Source organism: Brachyistius frenatus, unplaced genomic scaffold (genome assembly GCF_029030835.1).
Source record: "Brachyistius frenatus isolate BFR_SWC_R1_liver_20210118 unplaced genomic scaffold, ASM2903083v1 Contig_188, whole genome shotgun sequence".
In the NCBI taxonomy this organism is placed as follows: domain Eukaryota; kingdom Metazoa; phylum Chordata; class Actinopteri; family Embiotocidae; genus Brachyistius; species Brachyistius frenatus.
This window is the reverse complement of record NW_027210787.1, coordinates 238,714-261,582: the sequence shown is the minus strand read 5'-3', so window position 1 is coordinate 261,582 and position 22,869 is coordinate 238,714. Positions and strand designations below refer to the sequence as shown.

Here is a 22,869-nt window from a genome sequence, read left to right as displayed (position 1 = left end):
TGATAACGTTCCTTCGTTTTGTTCGCCCCAGTTGTGGCCATCTACGACTACGCCAAGGACAAGGAGGACGAGCTGTCCTTCATGGAGGGCGCCATCATCTACATCATCAAGAAGAACGACGACGGCTGGTTCGAAGGCGTCTGCAACGGCGTCACTGGACTCTTCCCTGGAAACTACGTCGAGTCGATCATGCACTATGCTGACTAAAAAAAAGAATTTCAAAAAAATGAAGAAACAAACCCACATAAAGGCACTTCAGCCGCGGTAAACCGTGAAGATGTACAGGTGTGTGCAGTTCATACAGCTCCCGTTTTGAATGAAGTACCATGGTGAGTTTAAAAATGGTTTTCTTTTGAGGGGGTAGGGCCTGAAAAAAAACAAAAAAAACAAAACACAAAGCAGGAGGATGCTGAAGCTTTGGACGGCCGTGGTCTGTTCGTTTACACTGAGGACGAAAGGGACGAGATGAAGGCCTTTCTTTTTTCTTTTTTTTTTTTCGTTCTTTTTTAACACCGGTGTCAAACTCCCAACTGTGACGACCACATGTTGCTTCACAGGAAATCACACACAGTCTGAATAGTCATCAGCCCTGCGTTCCAATATCTATTCTACCACACCGGTTAGTGTGCCAGAAAAATATTCTGTGTTCCAACACATCGTATGTTAAACATACAATGTTTAACATACGATGTTTAACATAGTATGCCAAAAATACCAGGATGCTACTGAGAAACATCCGGTCATATTTTGCAGTCTGCGGGCCTGAATGCTACTTTGACTGTTCTGACCAGCATCCCTCTGTACAGAGGAAGATGTGTTACACTGACTGAGCCGCCCGTTGGTGGCGCTAATGCTCCGCCCGCAAAAGGAACGAGAAGAAGAAGAAGAAGAAGAAAAGTTCCAAATCGCACCCTTTTCCTTTTTACTGCAAGTGTCGCACTACAGACCGTGACCGATATGACCGAGAGGGTCAAAGTTCAAGGCGTAGTTTTATGATGAAGTAGCATGTCGCAATTGTATACGTACTACGTGCGACAGTACATACTTTGCAAGAGTAGCTACAGTACGTACGAAAATTTGAAAGAAATAGTTTGCAATTCAGAACGCAGGGTCAAGTAGGCCCCCAACACGTAGTATGTTAAATGCAGGATGCCAAAAGTACCAGGATGTCCTACTACATCCGGTCGGGTTTTGCAGTCTGCAGGCCGGCAGGCTCCCCCGGCTGTTCTGACCCACAATCCTTTGTGCGGCGGAAGATGCGCAGCATCGACTGAGCCGCCGCGACAGTTGGTGACGCCATACTTTCTACTTCAAATGTCACGCTGCAGATCGCAACGGATACGACCAAGAGGGTCAAAGTGGACGGCGCATTTTTATGATGAAGTATACATAGTATATGTAACAGTACATGCTTTTAAGGGTAGCTGCAGTACGCACTCAAGGTAAAAAGAAATCGTATTCGTAACGCAGGGATAGTGTGAATCTGTGTATGCAGTAGATCCAGACAGTGACATGTGACTACGGTTTGATTTACCAGATAAGGCCGACGCTCCCACCCCTTTGTTTACACTGTAGACCATCAGACCAACTCCTCCCTCCTCCTTTCTAAAGCATCCGTCAATTAAAACGACCCAGATAGGACGAACCAACATCAACAAGTGCATTAGGACGCGACTGAATGTTCCATGCCGTCGATGTCCAAACCACAAGATGTTTAAGAGGGAGGAAAACCTGGACTTGTGTATATTCACTTTGCTCTGTGTCGGTGGGGACGCTGTTTAAGAAAAAAAAAAGAGGGTGAAGTGAGTGTAGAGAACGGATTACAAAAAATAAAAAAAAGGACAAGTTTCTTCTTTCTGGTGGAGTTTCTTTCTGCTCTCTAACTTGTATATAAAGTGTAACGTGAGACGCTGCCAGTCCAGTACATTTGTCAGTGTGTTTCACAGTGTTTCCATCGGCGTCAGTGGAGGTGGTGCCAAGATTGGATGTTCTTTTTCTTTTTATTTAATTTTACTTGAATATTAATTTTATTCATCACTCACAGTGCCATTTTAACTTTTATCTAGGCAAAGTGGTCATGTATAAGCATTTATTTTTCTATGTTAAGTCACAACTATATCATTTTGATCAGTCACAATATTTGGTGATGCTGTCCAGCCACTGTAGCAGAGCTCCGAGGTGTGCGCTGCTTGGAAATGTGAAGCCGAGGGAGGACTAACTCGTGTGTTTTCATGTTGTTTTTCCGTTGTTATAGCTTGCACTGATTAGTTCTCAGCAACTGTGATGACTTTTGATTTCCGTCTTGGCTTCGATTGAGCTGCCAATCGGAGACGTGTCGACTAACCTTTAGAAACGTGTCCATTCTTTCAATGGTTGCTGGTTCGGTGCTTCACATTGGTGCTCAACAACCACAATCACCAACCCAAACAACCTCAAACACAAGACTGCTCTCCACAGAGATGTAACAAAGGACTTTGATGTCATGGTTTTAATCCGGAAGGTGAACATTGATCGTTTTGATTGTACTCTTCCTCAATCACTTCTGCATCGTAGTGAATGTAGGCGACTCGGCAGTAATGTACTACAGCTAGAATCCGTTGGCCACTTGACGTTTCGCGTCCGGAGTCTGGGCTACACGTGATTGACGCCTGCTAACTGCAGGGAAGGAAATGACTCAATCCTTAGGTCTTGAAAGCAGCTGTTCTGATTTCTACTTCAAAATAAGATGCCTGCTCTTACAAAGCGATTGTCGGTGCAAGTAAAACTCACTGTCAAATACCATTGAAGCCAATGCCTATCTCAGAATATATGTTTGTAACAACTCATAATCATACACGCTTCAGACATAATGGGCATTGAACGTGAACTTTTATTTTGAAAGGATCTAGAAGTAACATTTTCAGGTTTCTAGACAGACGAGAAGCGACGGTGACTCATTCATGGACAGTATTCATTCAGCCTCTGTGCATGAAAGTATCTGCTTGACATTGCAGTGAATGATTTGCCGCTACATCCCATTCTTGATTGTATTTTTCCATCATGACGTATTTTCTTTTCTTTTTGTGAGAAGACAACTTTTTCTACCGGATGAATTTCTAGCTTTGCATTCTTCTTATGTCTGAGACTGCTGAGGAAGGTTCGCTAGCAGTTTGTATGTAAAGGGTTTATTTATACTTTTTGTCATAGAGAAATCTTGAGACAACCACTGACGTGCAGAACTTTGTAATGTTTACCACTTAACGTCGAGCATTTCAGGGCATCACAGGTCAAGACGCCTTTCTTCGATGTGAGTTTTCTTATGATCAAATGTGGAAATTAAAAAAAATCAAATAAAACATCTGTAACTTAAATGTTGATGAGAACAGAATCTGATATTTGTCCTCTCCTCTCAGTTTGTACATAGAATGTGTTCACTGAAATTTATGTACAGTCTTTTTTATAATAAACAGCTCATTGAAACAAATGGCAGAACTGTGTTTATGTGCTGATGAAATAGATGGAAATATCTGCAACATACTGGAGAAATATATTTGTTTGTCCAAAATACAAAATAAATATGATATATTTGTGAAAATGTGCTCTTTTGCATCATTGGGATGCGAGACGACCCCTCCCAGGTGTTCATGTATTACTGAAGCCTTTCATTAGGCTCGCTGACATTAACCCTGACGTACAGGAGGCGCTCGTACATCTCAAACCTGTACGTGTTCAGGTGGAGGAGGAGGTTTGAAGTTCGGTGGTGGCTCCTGTGGGTCTTCAACATTTGTGGTTTTGGGTGCAGATGGACCCGTCTGTGGGCCATTGGATCGGTCTGTAAAGATGATCAAACAACAAGTAAATCCAGATATGCAAAATTTAGGTTTCAAATATTCAGGATTTTAAGCAGGCAAATCCCTATTCTGTATTTTTTTAAATTATTATTATTATTTCCTACAGTCGTATCCTTTGCTGTTGATTTCAAAACAAAACAAAACAAAAAACAGCTGTTCTATTTTACTCATTTATGAATATTAGCATTTATTGACACAGCTTTGGAGATCAGCTATTGGCTGACTCGGTGCTTGAGGATAAGCATCCTTTTCTTATTTTGACACTGCAACTTGTTAATAAAATATATTTGGTACCATATAATTCCTAAAAGCTGAGGTGTGTGCGCACCACTGGCTCCACCTGCTGTTTGTTGTTCGAAACGACATGATTTTTGACACCTTTGACAGGTACACACTGCCTGCTAGTGCTCTGGTGCATGCATCACATGCTTTTGTCACAAAATATTTCATATAATTTTATTACAGTCAACAGTTATTACATATACAATGGTAAAAATGTAGTTGTTTATTTAAATTCTAATAATTTAGAAATACAATCCACCTCTTTAGTTATAAAGAGTGACATTATACGAACCTATGGAAATATGGTTTGGGACATACATGGTGTGAAAAGTTTGAGAACCTTTTCTTTTCAAAGTGTTGTAAATACCACCCGTGTTCTGATGTAGATTCACCTTTGTGTGCAGCACAGTGGAGGGTTTGCAGAGTGGATGTTCTCTTCACTGCAGCCTGGTAGTTCTTATAGAGGACACTCCCATACTGAACACACACACACACACACCTCTGTTTAATTCTTTGCCAGTAAAAATGTCTATATATGCAAATCTCACAGTTACCAACAGTGCTGCATCTGACCTTTGCTATTCTGATGGAGTTTACCCAAACCAGCAGTGTGTGTTCGTCATCACAGCACAGGTACTTGATGTAGTCAGACTCTTTCTGGATGCAGGGATGCTGAGAAAAGAGAGAAGACAAAGAGGGTCCTGTTAAAGGGACATTCCACTGATTTAGAATAGCAGCTCAGGAAGCTGAAGGACTTCAGAGATACAGACTAAAAACTGATGTCGCAGAGGTGGAGATATCCTCACTTTTAGTCACAAGTAAGACAAGACTAAAAAAAAACAAACAAAAAAAACAAGTCACCACTCTTTCCATCATGCACATTCAGTCTTTTGATAGACCCTGCCTACCTCTTAAATGTTAAAGGTTAAGCTGGAAAAAAAACAATGACATCAGCATGGGGTCATTCTCAAACTGGCGAATGTCTTTGAGAACTTCCCAAGAAACAAGGCTATGTGAATACTATGACTATACAGGCTGGGTGTAGTTGTACCCAAATACAAATGCTGTGACTTGGCACTCAGTTTTTTTTATATATCTGTAGTACACAAGAAAGCCAGCAGAGGGCAGAACACACCAAGCAGTAACTGTACTGTAGAGCAGGAGTCTTCAACGTTTTTCAGGCCAAGGACCCCCAAACTGATAGAGATGGAGCAAGGACCCCCTACTATATGTATTGTATAAAATTGTGTTTTATATTAAACTGGAGGAGTGCAGGAGGCTTTGAGGGACAGGTCCAGGCTTGTCTCAGCTGTGAGTGAACCGGTGTCCAGCGTAAGAGAGCTCCTGTGTGTCGCTGAATGTGCATTTCTGACTGAAAGATAACATCTTCTGCCTCCATTTATCCATTCTCTACAACATGTTGGATTCATGTTAATGTGCATTTAAAAACGTTTAAATTTGTGGGGAAAAAAATTGGGAAAAAATTAAAAATGGTCTAATCAACCAAACATTTCACGGAACCCCTGCAGTACCTCCGCGGACCCCGTAGGGGTCGCGGACCCCCCTGTTGAAGACCTCTGCTGTAGAGCATAATGCATGAATAAAACTAATATAACAAAAAAAAAGAAGAAACAAACAATTACTACTTCACCGCCAGTGTCATTATTTCTTCATTAGAAACAGACAAATACTGTAAGTCCTACAAGTGCCTTGTTTCTATGTTCACATTGTCAGAAGTTGTTTCATATACTGACACAAAAAAAAAAAAAATTAGCAAGTTTTTTTTTTTTTTTTTTAAATTGGTCTCACTTCCTCACAACATGACTTGACTCACATTGTAGGAGTCTTTCTCCGACTCTACTCTTGTGAAGTAGGGACAGCTTCATACAATGAGCGTATGCAGTGACATTTAATAATGTCCGGGAAAATCATTATTGATGGCGTGATATCTGAAACACTCTTTTAAAACACAAAAAGTACTTACTACAGGTGATTGCAGCAGAATACGAGTCAAGTTTTCAGCACTGGTGTTGTATCACTAGTTGACAATTAGATCAATTTATTTTTTATCTGCGTGTGAATAAATCTATTTCTAATAGGATCCACTCAATTCTCAGTTCATTTTAGCTCCCAGTTAGTTGTAAGTGAACGTTCAGGGGAACACAACCTGGCCGCCCTCCTATAAAAAAAAAAAAAAAAAAAAAATTATGGTGAAACCTGCATTATGAAAAAACGAGGCTGAGGAGTTTCTCAGATCCTTTTTCTGTAAGGGAACGATGTACACTGCTCAAACAAATAAAGGGAACACTTAAACAACACAATGTAACTCACGTAAGTCAGTCACACTTCTGGGAAATCAACCTGTCCAGTCAGGAAGCAACACTGATTGTGAATCAATTTCACCTGCTGTTGTGCAAATGGAACAGACAACAGGTGGAAATGAAAGGCAATTATTATAATTCCTATAAAGGAACGGTTCTGCAGGTGGTGACCACAGACCATTTCTCTGTCCTCGTCCTTTCTGGATGATTTTTGGTCACTTTTGCATTTTGCCAGTGTCCTCACCTCTAGAGGTAGCATGAGGTGGTGTCTACAACCCACAGAAGTTGCTCAGGTAGTGCAGCTCATCCAGGATGGCACATCAATGCACACTATGACAAGAAGGTTTGCTGTGTCTGTCAGCACAGTGTCAAGAGCACGGAGGAGACACCAGGAGACAGGCTGGTACACCAGGAGACGTGGAGGGGGCCGTAGGAGGACAACAACCCAGCAGCAGGACCGCTATCTGCTCCTCTGTGCAAGGAGGAACAGGAGGAGCGCTGCCAGAGCCCTACAAAATGACCTCCAGCAGGCCACTAATGTGCATGTTTCTGCTCAAACTGTCAGAAACAGACTCCATGAGGGTGGTATGAGGGCCCGACGTCCACAAGTGGGGCCTGTGCTTACAGCCCAACACTGTGCAGGGCGATCGGCATTTGCCAGAGAACACCGAGATTGGCAGCTTCTCCATCGGCGCCCTGTGATCTTCACGGATGAGAGCAGGTTCACACTGAGCACATGTGACAGACGTGACAGAGTCTGGAGACGCCGTGGAGAACGTTCTGCTGCCTGCAACATCCTCCAGCGGGACCGGTTTGGCGGTGGGTCAGCGATGGTCTGGGGGGGCATTTCTTTGGAGGGCAGCGCAGCCCTCCATGTGCTAGCCAGAGGTACCCTGACTGCCATTAGGTACCGGGATGAGATCCTCAGACCCATTGTAAGACCATATACTGGTGCAGTGTTCCTTCTGATGCATGACAATGCTCGGCCTCATGTGGCTGGAGTGTGTCAGCAGTTCCTGCATGATGAAGGCATCGACGCTATGGACCGGCCTGCCCGCTCCCCAGACCTGAATCCAATCCAGCACATCTGGGACATCGTGTCTCGTTCCGTCCACCGACGTCACGTCCACCGCAGACTGTCCAGGAGTTGACTGATGCTTTGATCCAGGTCTGGGAGGAGATCCCTCAGGAGAACTTCCGTGGTCTCATCAGGAGCATGCCCAGGCGTTGTAGGGAGTGATACAGACACGTGGAGGACACACACACTACTGAGACTCATTTTGACTTGTCTTGAGGAATTTCCACAGAAGTTGGATCAGCCTGTGATCTGATTTTTCCACTTTTATTTTGAATATGATTCTGAATCCAGACCTCCATGGGATAATGATTTTGATTTCCATTGATCATTCGTATGTTATTTTTGTTCTCAACACATTCCACTATGGAATGAATGAAGATTTTCAACTGGAATATTTCATTCATTGAGATCTAGGATGTGTTGTTTAAGTGTTCCCTTTATTTTATTGAGCAGTGTATATTCAGTGTGGCATTCACTGAAAGTACAACACCGTGACAACAAAATTATTGCTGAACTGCAGATCAGTTAAAAAGACTTAAATGTTAGTAAAAACCCAGCGTTAATCTCTGATATTCCCTTAGGAAACTTAAAATATAATAAGAATTATGAACAGTTTGGCTGTTTGAGTTCAGTGAGTGCAACTACACGGTTGGAGCTCCGATCAAACGCTGAACCATTTAGTGAAGGAATCTTTTGAACAAATCTTTTTAAGAAACCGATTAATGGCATGCAGGACAGTGAAAAGAGCTGCCTATCATATCACTATACAGAGCACCACCCAATGTTGCAGCGGCACCTCCACTTTACATTTTGTCACACTCTATTCAGACCTGAAATCAAATGTGTGATAAAGCCTTTGCCCCAGTCCACTGACTTCTACTCTATTCTTATTTCTTCCCACACCTCCTTCTTCTTCCATTTTTTTTCTCTAAGAAGTCTAAAGTCTGTTTTTAAACAGATTTATTTCAACATGTGAACCAAAACAAACTTGTCAGTGATTCATTCAAGTTTCTGCGATCACAAACCTTTACTGCTAACTAAGGTGAACCTTCTAAAAGCCTCTAATTTCCTAACCATGTCGTGATTCTTAGCTTTTACCTGTTTTCACTGAATAGCTGGTGTGTGTATATTAATGAAATGCGCTGCTGTGTCGTCTCCTCAGAGCATCACTGGGTCAGAGTTTCTACATCTTGCAGAGGTTTGGGTGCAGACCAAAACAATACACGTGTCTGAAGGGTATCTGAAAGTGTACTAGATGCTTTAAAAATGCCAATTTATATGGAAAAAACATATTGTATGCCTGAATGGGACATGGTTTGATTCTTGAAAAACATTTCTTGAAAAACTCGTCCCTCCCCAAATGAGTGCATTATTGCATTATTTATTTTTTCTAATGATACAGCTGCTAATTTTGTAATTAGCAGATGTATTAGATGTAAAGACGTAATAGCCTACAAATGGAAGAAATATGTTATATAATGAGTTCTTTACTACCGTCACCTCTACAGACTTATGCTGATTAAAGTTGCCGAGCTGACCTTCAGCATGAAGCAGAAGTTGGTTGGAGCTCTGTATTTCTGTTTGTAGTTGTCGGTGGTGTAGATGTTGACTTTCTCAAAACGAACGAAGCAGACGAGATCACTGGAAGACTGGAACAGAGACAAACAGGATATGAGCCTCTTGACGGATGGAAATGTGGAACATATGCGCTGCTGAATATCTGTAGCGACTAACCTCAGTTTTTGTGTGTACAATAGATATAATAAGTCTCAGGTTAAACTGCGGACATGTTTACAGCAGAGCTCTGACAGGAATATTAGAAAAGGGTTTTGGTTTCATTTCTGAGGACCACAAACAATCCAGAACAGTTTTACAGTGTTATTTTAGACAGCATGAATTAATAAGATTATTATCTCAATCTCATTGTATGGCGGGTTTTAAAACTGATAAAAAGGAAAACAATTCTAAGCACGGCCATTTGTCTGTATTGAATTTTCAAAATAAAGCTTCGAGCTCCATTTGAGAGGAAACATTTAGTTTTTCTCTCAGACATCCCTTCCATTTTTGTTTTAAAGCAGAAACACGTCATCCTCGCACTCTAAACCATACAGGCAAAGATGTCATTGTTTCGGGGAAACTACAGTATGACTTCCTGGAAGTGGAGCTGACCACCACAAGATGACTTGTTTTGGTTTCTTCCCTTTTTTCTTCCTGTTTGAGGTTTCCTGCTCATTTGATTTTACACGTTCCTCCATTTTATCCTCCAACTCTGCCTGTTTGATAACTTCAGTATGTCTTCTTCATATGACATTAGCTTTTGCATCTTTGTTGGTCTTGTTGCAATAGTTAAAACTCAGTCTATTTCAGACTGGGTTTTTTTGTCCGTTTATCCACGTGCCCTTGGCCTCGCATGATTCCTGCAGCGATCTCATGTTTGCAATTTGCACATCTGCCTCGCACAGTCTCCCCTACATCTATTTCTTGGTCTTGGTTGAGTTTTTGAAGATGCTCTTCATGGGTGGTGTGTTTCTAGTCTGTCTCTGTGACCGAATGACATGTTTCTCTTTAACAGCGCCAGCGAGGCTGTGATTCACACTGTCCATCTTCATTTCTCCGGCTCTTTCTCTTGTCTTTCCGCCTCTGCTACGCTTGACTGCTCAGATGCAAGTCATCGTTGACTTCACAGAGACTGAATTGTCTCGGCTCGTCGTCCAACGAGTGCTGCCATACTTATCTGATGCAGGTTTTTTTTTTTTCTTAACTAGACGGTTGTTATTGACTGCATGAAAAGCCTGTCACCAGTTGCTAACAGTTCTGATGCACAGATGCATTTTTTAAAAGCAATAACGGCGCTTTCATGTCTGTCCATTCAATATGTAGCTGGACTCAAGAGGAGGTTAGCCTAGTTTAACGTGAAGGCGGTAGATATACTTGCTATTAAGCATGTGTTCGCATGGCCATATAGTGGCTGCTTTGTATATCCTGTGTAGATTTGGAGCGTTAGTTGTGAACGCCTTCAGAATTAACTTAATGCATCCACAAGATGGATCCTCCATCCACCTGTTAGAGCAGCAACACATTGTATCAACAGTGCAGCATAAACATGCTCAACCTGCTTCGGTTTTTATACCTTTGTTTTCCCTTTGGGTACAAAGTAGATGCCCGAGGCCCTGAGCACAAAGTAGCGAGGTTTCCACCCCTTCTTGCCGTCTTCTTTAAGGTACAGCGTACCCTCGAGGTCGGGAACAATCACAGTAGAACCCTCGAAATGCTCCTGCAGCGTCAGAGGAGAAAGATGACGTGCTAAAATTAAACTGAGACAGGCTCGAGCCCTTTAACCTATAAAAGGCTTTAACCCCACAGTGATGGCACAGGCAAAATGTGAGCGTGCTGCTGTAACTGACCTTGATCAGGAGCTGTTTGGTATCCTCGTTGATCCCACTTAAACATGCCTTCTTCTTTTTCCACATGTAAAACAGCTTCACGGTGAGAAAAGGATAATTAATTTTACTAACTGATCACTAATGCATGTGATCAAACTTTAGCACGAGGAAGAAGCCGGTACTCACCTGAGGGTCTGTGAACATCACATACTTCTGGGGTCGTGACACAAAATAGATTTTGTTTTCACTGTGGCGAGTCCAAGTAGACAGTGGCTCCACTAAATATTCATGATCCTCAAAGATTCGCTCTGAAATGATGGGAAACAAAGCAAATGGCCAGAAACTCCCTGAAAACCTTTAAAAGTGTGCGTCGATCTTCAGTCCTGAAACGTGTGCAACCGGGTCTCCTGCAAGTGTTTTTTGAATATACTGTATCTGTATCGTGTTTGTTAGAGTCATCTCACCAGTCTGCAGGTCCGGGTTGGTCTCACACATGCTCCAGCCGAGGCCTTGGTCACAGTGCGTCTTCTCAAACAGCTGGTCCAGAAGCTCTCGGACCGTCTGTCTCTCATCCACCATCAGAGTCTTGGAGCTGCTGTCGCTCATCAGCACCTTCACTATCAACTAGGAGGAGCAGCACACACAGTTACTTTCATTGCGTTACTGCTCAGTGAAGAAAGACACACGCGAACCTGCGGACTTTACCTTCCTCACTTTGGCTTCTCTCAGCTTCTCTAGAGCCAGTTTGATTTTGTCTGCCTTTGTCTGGGGTTCACTCTGGGCACATGACATGAAGAAGGATCAATACGTTTGTTTATTTTTACAAATTACAACTTTATGATTTGTGGTAGATTTGCATCACCCTGGATGATTTGGTGGTGTTCGGTAGTGAAGGAAGGGCAGCTGCTGGCTCAGATTGCCGAGTCATGGTAGCTGGTGCGGTTCGATTATCTGTCAGGCTGCTGTTCTGTTCATGAGTGAAGAGTTCTTGCAGGTTTAACTTTGATCCCAGGTCGGCCACCAGAGCATCCAGGTCTTGGTCCTCCAGCTCATTAAGAGACTCTGCAGGGACGTACAGGGAGTTGGAAGAAATCTTGTAAAGATCACCGGTTCGATCCCTGAACTGGCAGAATGAAGCAGCAGCATTATCGAGTCTAGTGCCATTGAGCAAGGCCGTTCACTAACTGCTGTAGTGAAGCTCATCAAGCAGATCAAGCAGACTTCACGCTGTTAATACCCATCATTTTAATTTTCAGAGCTGTAAGTCTGTTATTTCCATAAGGTATGCAAATTGTCTACTTAAGCATGAGGCACTGACAGGAAACAGTAACAGTAACCTTTCTGTTTACTTTCTACTCTCCTAACACAACATCAGAGCTGTATTAATTTACCAATTTATGTCGCCAAATCGACCAACACTGAAATGTTATGGATTCTAACTTTAATGTTTTCTAAATAACCACATCATCTATTTACTTGGGATATTTATTTTGATATCCAATCAAACTAAATCAAATGTTTCAAGTCAGAAGGCTTTCTGGAGAACTTCAATCCAAATCATATTCAGTTAACTGATCGCTGGACATTTACTCAACTTGTTATTTAAAATGCTGTTACTGCTAAGTACTCACTGTTAGTTCAACTTAGTTTAACACTATAAATGGTGAGAAACAGCTTGGCTCCGAGTCATTATGCTAAAGTGAGCAAACTGTATAAAAGGGGGTCAGAGGTCAATCTCTTCCTCTCACTTTCAGAAAGCAAATACGTATTTTTCCCACAATGTTCTTCAACACAACTTGAGTTCATGTTAACTCTCCCAATTTTGTTGAAGCAAAAGGCATGCTTGTTTTGTTGTTACAGCTTAATTCTGTTTAAAAAAAAACAAAAAAAACGTTTATTTATTCAAATAATAATTTAATTTAACGACCTCTTAACAATATCCCTAATTATGCCAAAGAATGTAGCATTTTTTTCACTATTTTCTGGCACTAACATCAGCATATCTTTCTGTTCCCAAACTGATAACCTCCACTTGGTTTCCAGAGGTCACTGTGACCTTCTGGCACAAGAAAAAACAGCCACCTCCCCATCTTTTAACAAAAACCTTATCTCTTAAAACCCTGCTTCACATCTCCCCCGTCCCATATCCTCCTGCTTCACAGTAACTTTCAGGGGAGAGTGACTCTTGGCCGTTTACCATCGCTTCATCTTAATTTGGCTGAAGGTAGCACTCACCGTTCAGGTCTGTGAAACCGAAGGAGAACCTGTTCTCCGTGTGTGAGGCGCAATCCACTTCTGCAGGGTCGGCTGCAGACATGAGACTCTGCAGGGAGGCAGCGAGGAGGGATCATTACGTCATCATCACTGCCTTTCCCTCCATAAATACCAAATGTTTATTGATACAAATCAAATATTATCACATTTAAAATACATTTCACACAGCGGTCATGCTTCCGACAGAAGCTACAGTCTGCAGTTCAAGACTTGTAATCAAAGTGAACATGTGATGGTGAGCTGTTCTGAATGTGTTTCTCGGAGACTTTGTTTCCCTGCACTTCATCATGCTCCGTTTTCAAGCTGTACCAGGAATAGAGAACACGTTGCACTCATCATATGCACGGGCAATAAATCACAAGTCACTTCATTAAGAGAAAAGGGATTCATGTTGATGTGATGTTGGCGCGTCACATGTTGAACTTCTGACCAAAGGAAAGCGATCGAACTTTTCTACAAATTAAAACATCTCTGTTGAATTAAAGCATTTGTATGCCCTCAAGAAATGGAGCTAAACTGCAGCATTTTAATTGTTAACATAAGGATCCACAGGCTCAATCCCTTTCTGTAAACAAGCTGATCAGACTGAAACCTGCACATGAAATGATTCCTACACTGTTCAACCCTGATAACTGAACACGAGAACATACGACACCTCAGACCTCCTTTAGGCTGGTGTTTGCGTTTCTTGTGGCTCCGAGGCAGTAAAGCAAAGAGAATGGACCCAATCAGGACAATAAGTGGAACGATTTAAATCCCTTTGTTTCTCCGACTCTGCCAGGATTAATGCTGCAATCAAAATGCTTTTCTTGCAAGCTGTGGTCGTAGTCTGTGGAGTGCTGTTTGTCACTGATGATTCTCCAAGGAGGCTGCCTGCCAAAGTGACATGGAGAGATTTTCCGCAACGTCTGATGTAATACTGAACATAGATTTAGCTACAGAGATTGGGGGGGAAATGGACGACAATGAGCGAGGCCTCAGGCAGAGTTTGCATCAGCCATGAGTGTGTAATGTTTTTCTTGGTGAGACGCGGTGATGTGATGAGCAGCTTATGTGTGCTTAAGAGAGTCTGCAGCAACTACCCACGGTTCATTCCAGACGCGATGACCTCATATCTCGGAGTCGTCTCAGTTTCTCTGTGATGCTCGGTTTTTAAACAAAAGGCTGCCCAGTGTAATCAGATAATGTGCTGACTTGGGAAGAAAACACCGAGTGATTCGTCTGATTCACTTCTTGTAACCTGCTCCTACTTCAAAAGAGCTGATGGAGACATTGAGCGCAGAGAGACTCGGTTCATCTGGTCATGTTTGGAGAAGGAATGTGACCCTTCTGATTTGTTGTCCAGTGTATTTTTAGCCATGGTAGCGATGTGGCTCTTTGGTTAGATCTATGTTGGGTACCATGTTGGTCCAAATGGAAATACCTGAAAACGTTCAGATAGATTTCTCTGACATTTTGTACAGACGTTCATGTTTCTCTAGACTTCTCCTCGACCTAATGTGACCAGGAGTCCTGTAGGACCGCACAGCCTTTTCCCCCCGGAGTCCTACGTCCCAAATATTAAGACTAGGTCCCACATTTTGATTGGCTCTAGTTTTTAAGAGTGAACACTTTCTAAAATGTGGCTCTTGTCCAGAGGCAGTGAAGAAAGCAGGGAAGACAACTATAAAGGTCAGCAGACTGTGTCATTAAGCTGCCACCACATACGCCACATCAAAGATTTTGACTTCGTCTCAGCATTGGTATGTCCCACATTGTCCCACACAAACTTACTCTTTACAACACATTTGGCCTGTTAGGATCTGGGCATCCTACCTCTACTGTCACCACGGGGCTCTCAGGATAGCATGATTCCTGCTACACGTTAATATTGGCCTTGTTAGCACGTTTACTATGTGGACTCTTTGCCTTGTTTTAAAAAAAAAAAACACACAAAAAAAACCTGAACTCACCTCTGAGATATTGTCGATCTCACTGAGCAGGTGACTAAACATGGCATCGATGTCGTCCATCTGTGAGTAGAACAATAAATTTAGGTTTTAGTAGCAGTACAAGAATAAAGAAAGTGCATATAGTTTATAGGAACAACAAGGTAGGAAGCATCATGAAGTGAAAACTAAACATTTCAGTTCAGTTTAAATTGAGTTTCATATGCTTGCTCTGTCTATAACACAGCAAGTAGAAACAATGAGAACAAATGACATTCTTGTGGTATGGGCATACAAACAGTGTGTGCACACTCGCATCTACACAGTTTGGATGTGAGCTGCAAACACATATACAAGATGCAAAGCTTGTGCTTCATCATTCGCTCACGGTTTCTAAATATATTCAAGGTCAGCTCTGCAGCATCATTGCTGAGACCATACACAGTGACAAAGCAGCAGTGTGGCAGGTTCAAATGGTTTCTGTTTTGCTCTGACTGTAAGTTGTCTTTAATCGCCATCCAGGAAACCTTCGGGTTCAATAAACTGTGGATTCAAGTAGTGGAAACTGCTTTTCTGGACACAATTTAAGACCTCCTCTGCGATTCTGTTTTTGGGTCCACATTCCATTTTAGTAAGCACGTAAAGTTTATTTGATACAGCACATTTGACAGACCAAAGTGCTTCACAACAAAAATAAAACCAACAACAAAAATAAACATCAGACCATTAAAATACAAGCACCAGACAACATGGGGCGAAACACAGGCAAGTTTGAACGAATGTGTCTCAAGCTGCTTTCAGAGCCTCAAAGGCACAATCACCTTTAGTTCTCAGAAACCTAGTATCAAAGTGGAAACAGAAAATACCCGTCCACCACAGCCAAGCATGAGCTAGACACTTTTTGGGCCGTCCAGACGTGAAAGTTACATATTTTACTGAAGTGGACGAAAAAAAAAACCTACATCAAGCTTTGAGGCAAGTGATTTACAGGAAAATGAAACGTTTTGCAAAAACACACGGTTGAGGTTGGGAAACAAAAAAACGACTCCAAAAAAATGTTTGTCACCTCCTGAATTTGAATCTCATCATCCATCATGACCGTTTGTAACGGTCTATTACACACTTTGACATGATACTGGTTTGTTCTCAGATGAGTGTGAGGAACAACCAGTGAGCCCTGGTCAGAAGCAGGTCAGTGATTTAGTCTGGGACATGACCATAAAGTGCTCTATGGGTTAAAAACAAGAACTTCAAAATGGTTCCTCAACCTGATTTGCAACCAAAAAAGGGAAGAGAAAAATAGGTGTGACGCAAGTCATCTTGCTGGACCTGCTGCAGAACTTTGCAGCAGCATTTTGGATCAATTGTGGGCAGTCCAGAGGTGGCTCACTGAGGCAGGGAAGAGGAGCTGGGATGATGTGAAAGCATGAATCATTTCCAGTTCCGGTTTTGACTTGAGCTTTATATCCATATTGTTTTACCAGGTAAAAACAAATTCACTGGAGCTGCAAATTTAAGAGCTGAATTGCTGATAATTCTTTTGTTTTGCTGACAGACACCATGAGAGGGGATGGCAACTAGCTTCCCCTGAAATCATGTCAGTGCTCACCAAGTTTATATCAAAGATTAGTTCATCACTATTATTTCCGACCCTCTGTGGGTGTCATGAACATAACTCACTCAATAATCTCAAGAAAAGAAGGAGAGCTGGAGTTGAAGCGCATCATATTCTGTGCACTTAACAATCGATCGTTCCTGCAAAGAGGCTTCACTGAGATCAAAGATTTTCATCGGGCTAAATGTTGTGAAACTCGCCGTCTGGCTTTTTCCATATGGAGGCAGCTTTAGGATCAAAAATGCATCTTGCATGTGGACTGGCTTAAAGAGAAGCATGAACTCGCTGCTTCTTGCCAACTCTGATGCAGGACGGCTGCTATGCATAGTTATCAATAACAACAGATAATAATATATATTGTAAAGCCACAGCAGCACATATAGAAACCAGAAACAGAGTGTGGAAACACAGGAAACCACACATGGTGGTAAGGTTTGCACACAGAATTTATTTTGAACCCTTTCATGTATCGAAGTCACAACAGTGGAAAGCTATTCAAATGTTGTTTTCTTGTATATACAAGCCTCGTATGGGATGATGCAGTAGCTTTCACTGTAGAGGCTGATGTGCAACTATGCCATCAAAACCCATGCATACACAAGAAAACAACATTTGAATAGCTGTCCACTGTAGTGACCTCTATACATGAAAGGGTTAATAACTTGTCACTTGCTTCTTGCATGTGTTATTTATGAGTCCGAGTTCAGCATACCACCAACTATTTCTGTACATTTACAATAAAATGACATGTACTTGTATGGTTTCACTATATTTATATTAAGTACAGACAAGTTTCACATCTGTTGTCATTATGTTTTACTTTCATCTCTGTAGTATAGTTATATAGTTACATAGTTATAGTTACATATAGTTATATAGCGGGGCACTCAGGTTTATGACGTGTCATTCTTTTCTGCATCTCATTAAGTTTTGCTGTTCACGTATTTTACTCGGTGGATGCCGAGAGAAGCTCTGACCCTGACCCTAACAAAATCTTATTCAAGCAGTCAGTTGTGTGTTTAGGTCTGTGAACGCAAACCTAACTTCCTGTTTGCTTGTTTATATACATCAAGTCATTTGTTTTTTTTACACTTGGGACCAGTGAAAAATCAGTTATAAACACAACACTGATATTTCATCACCTTTTTTGGGTTGATGTGGCAGTCGTGTTTATAAGCTGATGCTGATTTACACATCCAGCGGGCATGAGCGTCTGAAAAGTATGCGTTTATTTAGCTGCTAAAATGCTCCATGTGTTCACCAGATCGCTGTAAAGTAGTAGTACAGCGGGTTTATCAGAGCCATGAAAATGTCAGACGTGATCTAAAACGTTGACGCTGTGACCGTCGACCAACACGGTTCGCTAAAAGAACAAATAATTATCACAACTTTGCAACCTGCCCAAGCAAAAAATATTTGGACACTCGAAGCCTTTACGGCAACAGCAGCTTAAAGTGCAACTTGCCTATTTACTCATCCGGCAGAGGGCGGCCCTGTTCTCACCAGGCATTACGACGCGTCTGAGCCCATCACAGGTGGGCAAGGGATAAAGGTGCGTTCAAGTTCAATACTTTCAACTCGCGTCCTATCACGTCACCCGGCGCAAATTCGGGAACATTCGCGTCTTTCCATTGACTTCAGTATGTAATCACGCCACAGCAATAATTCACTTCACGTTTGGTCTGAACACATAAGAATGTGTCTCCATGCGTGTCTTCGGTGACCGATTGCGATCTCACTTGCCTGTTCTATATATAATTTCTCTCTGCAAAAGCCAAATGCATTCTTTTTAATCTGCGTGAGGCAGCTGTGCACTTCCTGTGTCCAGTCTGCTGGAAATTAAAAGATGATGAAATCAGAACAGTTGTTTTCTTTTAGAGGACATAAATGCTGTGCCTGCGTACCCTTGAGGTCTCTTGTTAAGTTATGAGAGGGAAGCTTCTTCTTGTTTTCCACCACTGGCCAGCAAATTAGTACCTACTTCCTCTTGTTTGTTGCGTGACCCCTGAAACTTTGAAATTACAGGTGTGAACAGGGCTGTGAATGAAACATTAGCATTCCTTTGGACCTTTATGTCTTGCCACTTGATGAGTGCTCAGTCCAATATTTACACTCTTTTCAGCTCCATTTTGATCTCCTCTGACTCCACAGGGAAATATATGTCTTTTTTTAGCTGCGTTATACTCCATTTTCTCAACAAGTTGGTCCCCAACCGTGTCTGGTCAGTTCTTTAGTAGTAGGAAGCTGCCTGCTGTGGCTGAAAACGATAAGCACAGTGGGAGTGAACTAAAACAGTAAAGTTGCAGGCTAAAAGACTCAAAACTACTTAATTAAACTGAAGAGACCTGTTGTTGGGAGTTGAGTCTTTTTTCCATTTGATTTCCAATATTAAGTATTGGCTCTTTAATGTGTTTTTATCCATTTTATTTAATACTTACGAGACAATTTCTGAGTGAAGGCTGCTTTCATCTTTTCTTTGTGCTTTTTTTTTTTTTTTTTAACCAGAGTTGGATCGCACTGTAACATACCTGGATATTATCAGAGTGAATAAATATCTCAGACGTGAAAGCCAGTGTGAGTCTAGATATGTGAAGAGCACAGCAGACATCTGTTTGGCTGTTTGACTTTACACTTAAATATTTTTTTTTACATTAAAGCTGCAGCTAAAGGTATATAAAGAGCATCAACTGTCATGTTTACAGGAACTTTTTTTAATTTATTTTTGCCTGTCTTCAATGCTCTTTGAATCACTTGCTCATCTTCATGCACAGATATAAAACACACATATGGTCTAATGTGCATATACACGAACAGAGACATACACAGTTCTGCCTGCGCTGCTCAAACTCATTCAGTGTTTATGCTGAACAGTAAACAGACGATTAAAGTGTAATGAGGTAAAAGGGGAAGAGGGCGGCTGTGGTATTTATTTTTTCCTCATATGAAAGTGGCCTTTTTGGATAGTTTGAGTGAATTTCACCTTTGTGGCCTCTTGGGACTTCTGCCTGCCTCACACATGTGAAACGTTTGTCTCTTTTTGTGACACGTTAATTTACTGTAGATGTATTTATATATTAATTACAGCCATACCATGTTTGCAGTTTGCTCATCAAAGCGTGCATTACAAAACCACAGTTGTTTATGAATTCCACACTCTCATCAGGCATGTCAGCGCGGTGCTGCCGACTCCCACTGTGGTCTCACAAATCAGCAAAACCAAGAGCCGAGAGACAGGCAGGCAAACGGGCCGACGAGCCAATGCCCGAGTACATAAAGCAATTTATTGAGACTTATATGCATCAAGGGAATCACATTGCATTGCCTGCTTACAGTAAACAGACATGTTTTCTCTCCTCTTGTGGTTGAGAGCTTCTTGCTGTTTTCTAATTAGTTGCACAACCATCCACTGGCTGCTGAGACGACATGTGTTTGTCTTAAACAAACCTGATGTGACTCTTCAAGTATTTAACTCTTAGAAAGCACTGAGAGAAGAGAGGAAGATGTATAGGTGCACGACTGTGAGAAAATTGGAGGTGCTTTAGATGCTCAGATTTTTATTCATCATGCAGTCCTAAAATTGTCGTGCGGAGTAACAACGAGCCCAAATACACAGCCAGAGTCACAAAGAACTATCTTCAGCGGCGGCATCGGCATCATCATCATGTGGCAAATTCTCAAACACTGATTTCATTTAGCTTTTTTGAACTTTATACTTTTGAAAGCATCCTCACTTTACTGTAAGTGCATGTCTAAATTTCTGCACATTGCATATTTGAAAAATAGTTCCTGATTTGACAAGAAGCCCATTTGTAATCTATTGATTTACTCTGCAGTTCCAATCCAGTAAAAGTAAACCCTCTTTGTCTTTTGAAGTGCTCTTACCTTGTCTGTCTCTTTCACACATGGGAGCACCACAGACTGCGTATGAATTCTGAAACCCTCACAGGTCAGTCTATAAAGTAACTACTTCTACGTGTGACTTTGCAGATATGAGCTGCATTTCCTGTGAAATCAGGAAGTAGATCTAACTTCTGTGTGAAGCGGAGTGAGGTTTGCTTTTCTCATCGTGCTGCTCTGCTTACAGAAAGACTGACATACAGTTTGTCTCTTCTCTACATCTCCCACAGCCATGTTGGAGCCACACAGGTGTTCCCACTTTGTCTAATTAGAACTCTCCTCAGGAGTTTGTGGGCATGTGCAGGTCCTAGCGGATTGATATCTCCTGTTGTTCTGCTCTGTGTGTCTGTTAGGGTGAGATATACCACACCGTTGAGGATTTTAACCCTCCCGTTGTCCTCGGGTCAAAACGACCCGCAGCTGTGTTCAACCAAGTTCTATTTTGTGTTTTATATTTTTGGGGATCATTGGTGACAAGGAGGCTGTCAGGGTTTCTTAAAAAAAAAAAAAAAAAAAAAAAAAACCTCACAACCTCCTATAAAAATAAATAAAATAAAGTAAAATAGAACTTGGTTGAACGCAGCTGCAGGTCATTTTGACCCGAGGACAACAGGAGGGTTAAGTGTATGGGGCTGTGCCACATCAGCAACCTTCCAGTATAGCCGCACCCAACAAGGCAGTGTCTTTACACGTTTGTTTAAAACATCGAGCAGACAGCTGCAGCAAATTCAAAAGATCTGCTAAGAACTCACTTTAAACTTCTGGTTTTCAAAACACTGAATGTTTTAGAGCAAAAATACATTTCTGATCTGCTTTCCAGACCTCTCAGATCATCTGGGACAAGTTTAACTAATTTTTGTTTTCTATTTTGTTACTTTTGTTATTATGTTTGAATCCTTTTTATACTAGATTTTTCATTTAGTGTTTTGTATCTTGTTGAATAAACCTGCCTCGTCTTAACAAGGTTATCAAACAGCATAACAGAAGACACATGTGTGACTGTGCAGCACATTTAAAAACTTGAGTGCTGAGGTAATATATTGGAGTTCAATATTTACATATTATTCAATAAAAAAAATACATTTTAAATACACCATGCAGGGGAATCAAAATGTCACAGCAGCAGCTTAAGTAAAAATGAATTATTATTATTGTCTTCAAGAATACATTTTAAAATTGCATGACAGAAAAACATGTAATTTACTGGAGTTACTGCCTCCACCAACTAGTAAAGTTACAGTTTACAATAATGTCTGTGCAGGCTCATTTAATATATGTAGTACAGAGTTTGAAGACATTTGTCTAATAAATTTGGTTCTGATAGAACACAGAGTTGCAGCCATAAATGCTTCAAGTAGAGATGTTGCTGCGGCCACAAAACTTAAAACGTAGATGCTTCACACATATCTTCAACCCGACACCCAAGATTAGTGTCACAAATTTCGTATCAGACAAGATGTTAAAATCTCCCTTTTTGTTCCTGAGTTGTGGCCAGAAAAGTGTTTTTGCAGAATATTATGTTTGTCACAGTAAATAAGACCCTTCACCTTTTGGATATAAATGAGATATTTGAGTGTTAGCATATTAATTTTTGAGTTATGTCCAAAAATGGGTTTTGTGAGCTGTCAGTGACCTTTGACCTTTGACCATCAGAATCTAATCTGTTCATACCTTGAGCCCATGTGAACTTTTGTACTAAATTTAAAGAAATATTCTGTATATTGGTGGAGATATCATGCTCACAAATGTCAGACAAACAGACTAACGTACACTCCAAAAACATAACGCTTCCAGCAGGCGCAGCGGCATAGTAATGTAAGTGATAAAGCCACACTTTATTTAATACGTATCTAACGTCGTGTGTTGTGTCGAGGATCGGACACTCGTGCACAAGTTTTAGCGTGAAGTGAGTTTGATGGGATGAAATTGAGTCCTGTCATCAAATGTAAAATGTAGCGATTCCCTGCTGCCCAGCCATATGTTTATGTTTACGACAGAACAAAAAGCAGAATATCAGAGAAGTTATGGACCTGTTATTAACAGTGAGAGACGGAGTTTATACGCTCCAGCAAAATCCTATTGGATAATGTGAAATGTGACCACAGATAAAAATAAACCAACAACAATAAAGAGCTATTATAATGGAAAGGATGAAGAAATGTACGATTCTGCATGTGTTTTTATTCCTTATTTAGTTATGTTTATATGTTCTGTGGTAATTTTCATATTTACATAATAAAGAATAATTAAATAAGATATTT

The 22,869-nt window shown here is 41.3% G+C and overlaps 2 protein-coding genes across 5 annotated transcripts in view; one reads left to right on the top strand and one right to left on the bottom strand.

Moving 5' to 3' along the window:
• The window catches only part of LOC138632574 (abl interactor 1-like), a 30,372-nt gene extending 26,909 nt beyond the window's left edge, over positions 1-3,463 (top strand). For all 4 annotated transcript variants that reach the window (XM_069718248.1, XM_069718250.1, XM_069718247.1 and 1 more), the window contains one exon: positions 32-3,463. In XM_069718248.1, the coding sequence (XP_069574349.1) occupies positions 32-207 (176 nt within the window). In that variant the 3' untranslated portion in view covers positions 208-3,463. The remainder of the gene's footprint in view (positions 1-31) is intronic.
• A 71-nt stretch (positions 3,464-3,534) lies between these two features.
• LOC138632576 (amyloid beta A4 precursor protein-binding family B member 1-interacting protein-like) lies at positions 3,535-20,645 on the bottom strand. Its single transcript, XM_069718251.1, has 13 exons — positions 20,594-20,645; positions 15,121-15,180; positions 13,130-13,217; positions 11,757-11,956; positions 11,600-11,671; positions 11,359-11,518; positions 11,081-11,202; positions 10,916-10,990; positions 10,642-10,785; positions 9,050-9,160; positions 4,686-4,784; positions 4,505-4,589; positions 3,535-3,811 (listed from the first exon to the last, which is right to left on the bottom strand). The coding sequence occupies exons 2-13, from the start codon at positions 15,178-15,180 to the stop codon at positions 3,693-3,695; spliced, it is 1,335 nt and encodes a 444-aa protein (XP_069574352.1). The 5' UTR covers positions 20,594-20,645; the 3' UTR covers positions 3,535-3,692.
• Positions 20,646-22,869: the final 2,224 nt, after the last annotated feature.

Coding starts and splice junctions, on each gene's coding strand:
- LOC138632576 (XM_069718251.1), bottom strand. CDS start 15,180: ATGGACGACATCGATGCCATGTTTAGTCACCTGCTCAGTGAGATCGAC. Junction 11,203..11,358: donor CAACCCGGACCTGCAGACTG/GTGAGATGACTC, acceptor CCATCATTTCAG/AGCGAATCTTTGAGGATCAT. Junction 4,785..9,049: donor ACTTCTGCTTCATGCTGAAG/GTCAGCTCGGCA, acceptor CTCTTTTCTCAG/CATCCCTGCATCCAGAAAGA.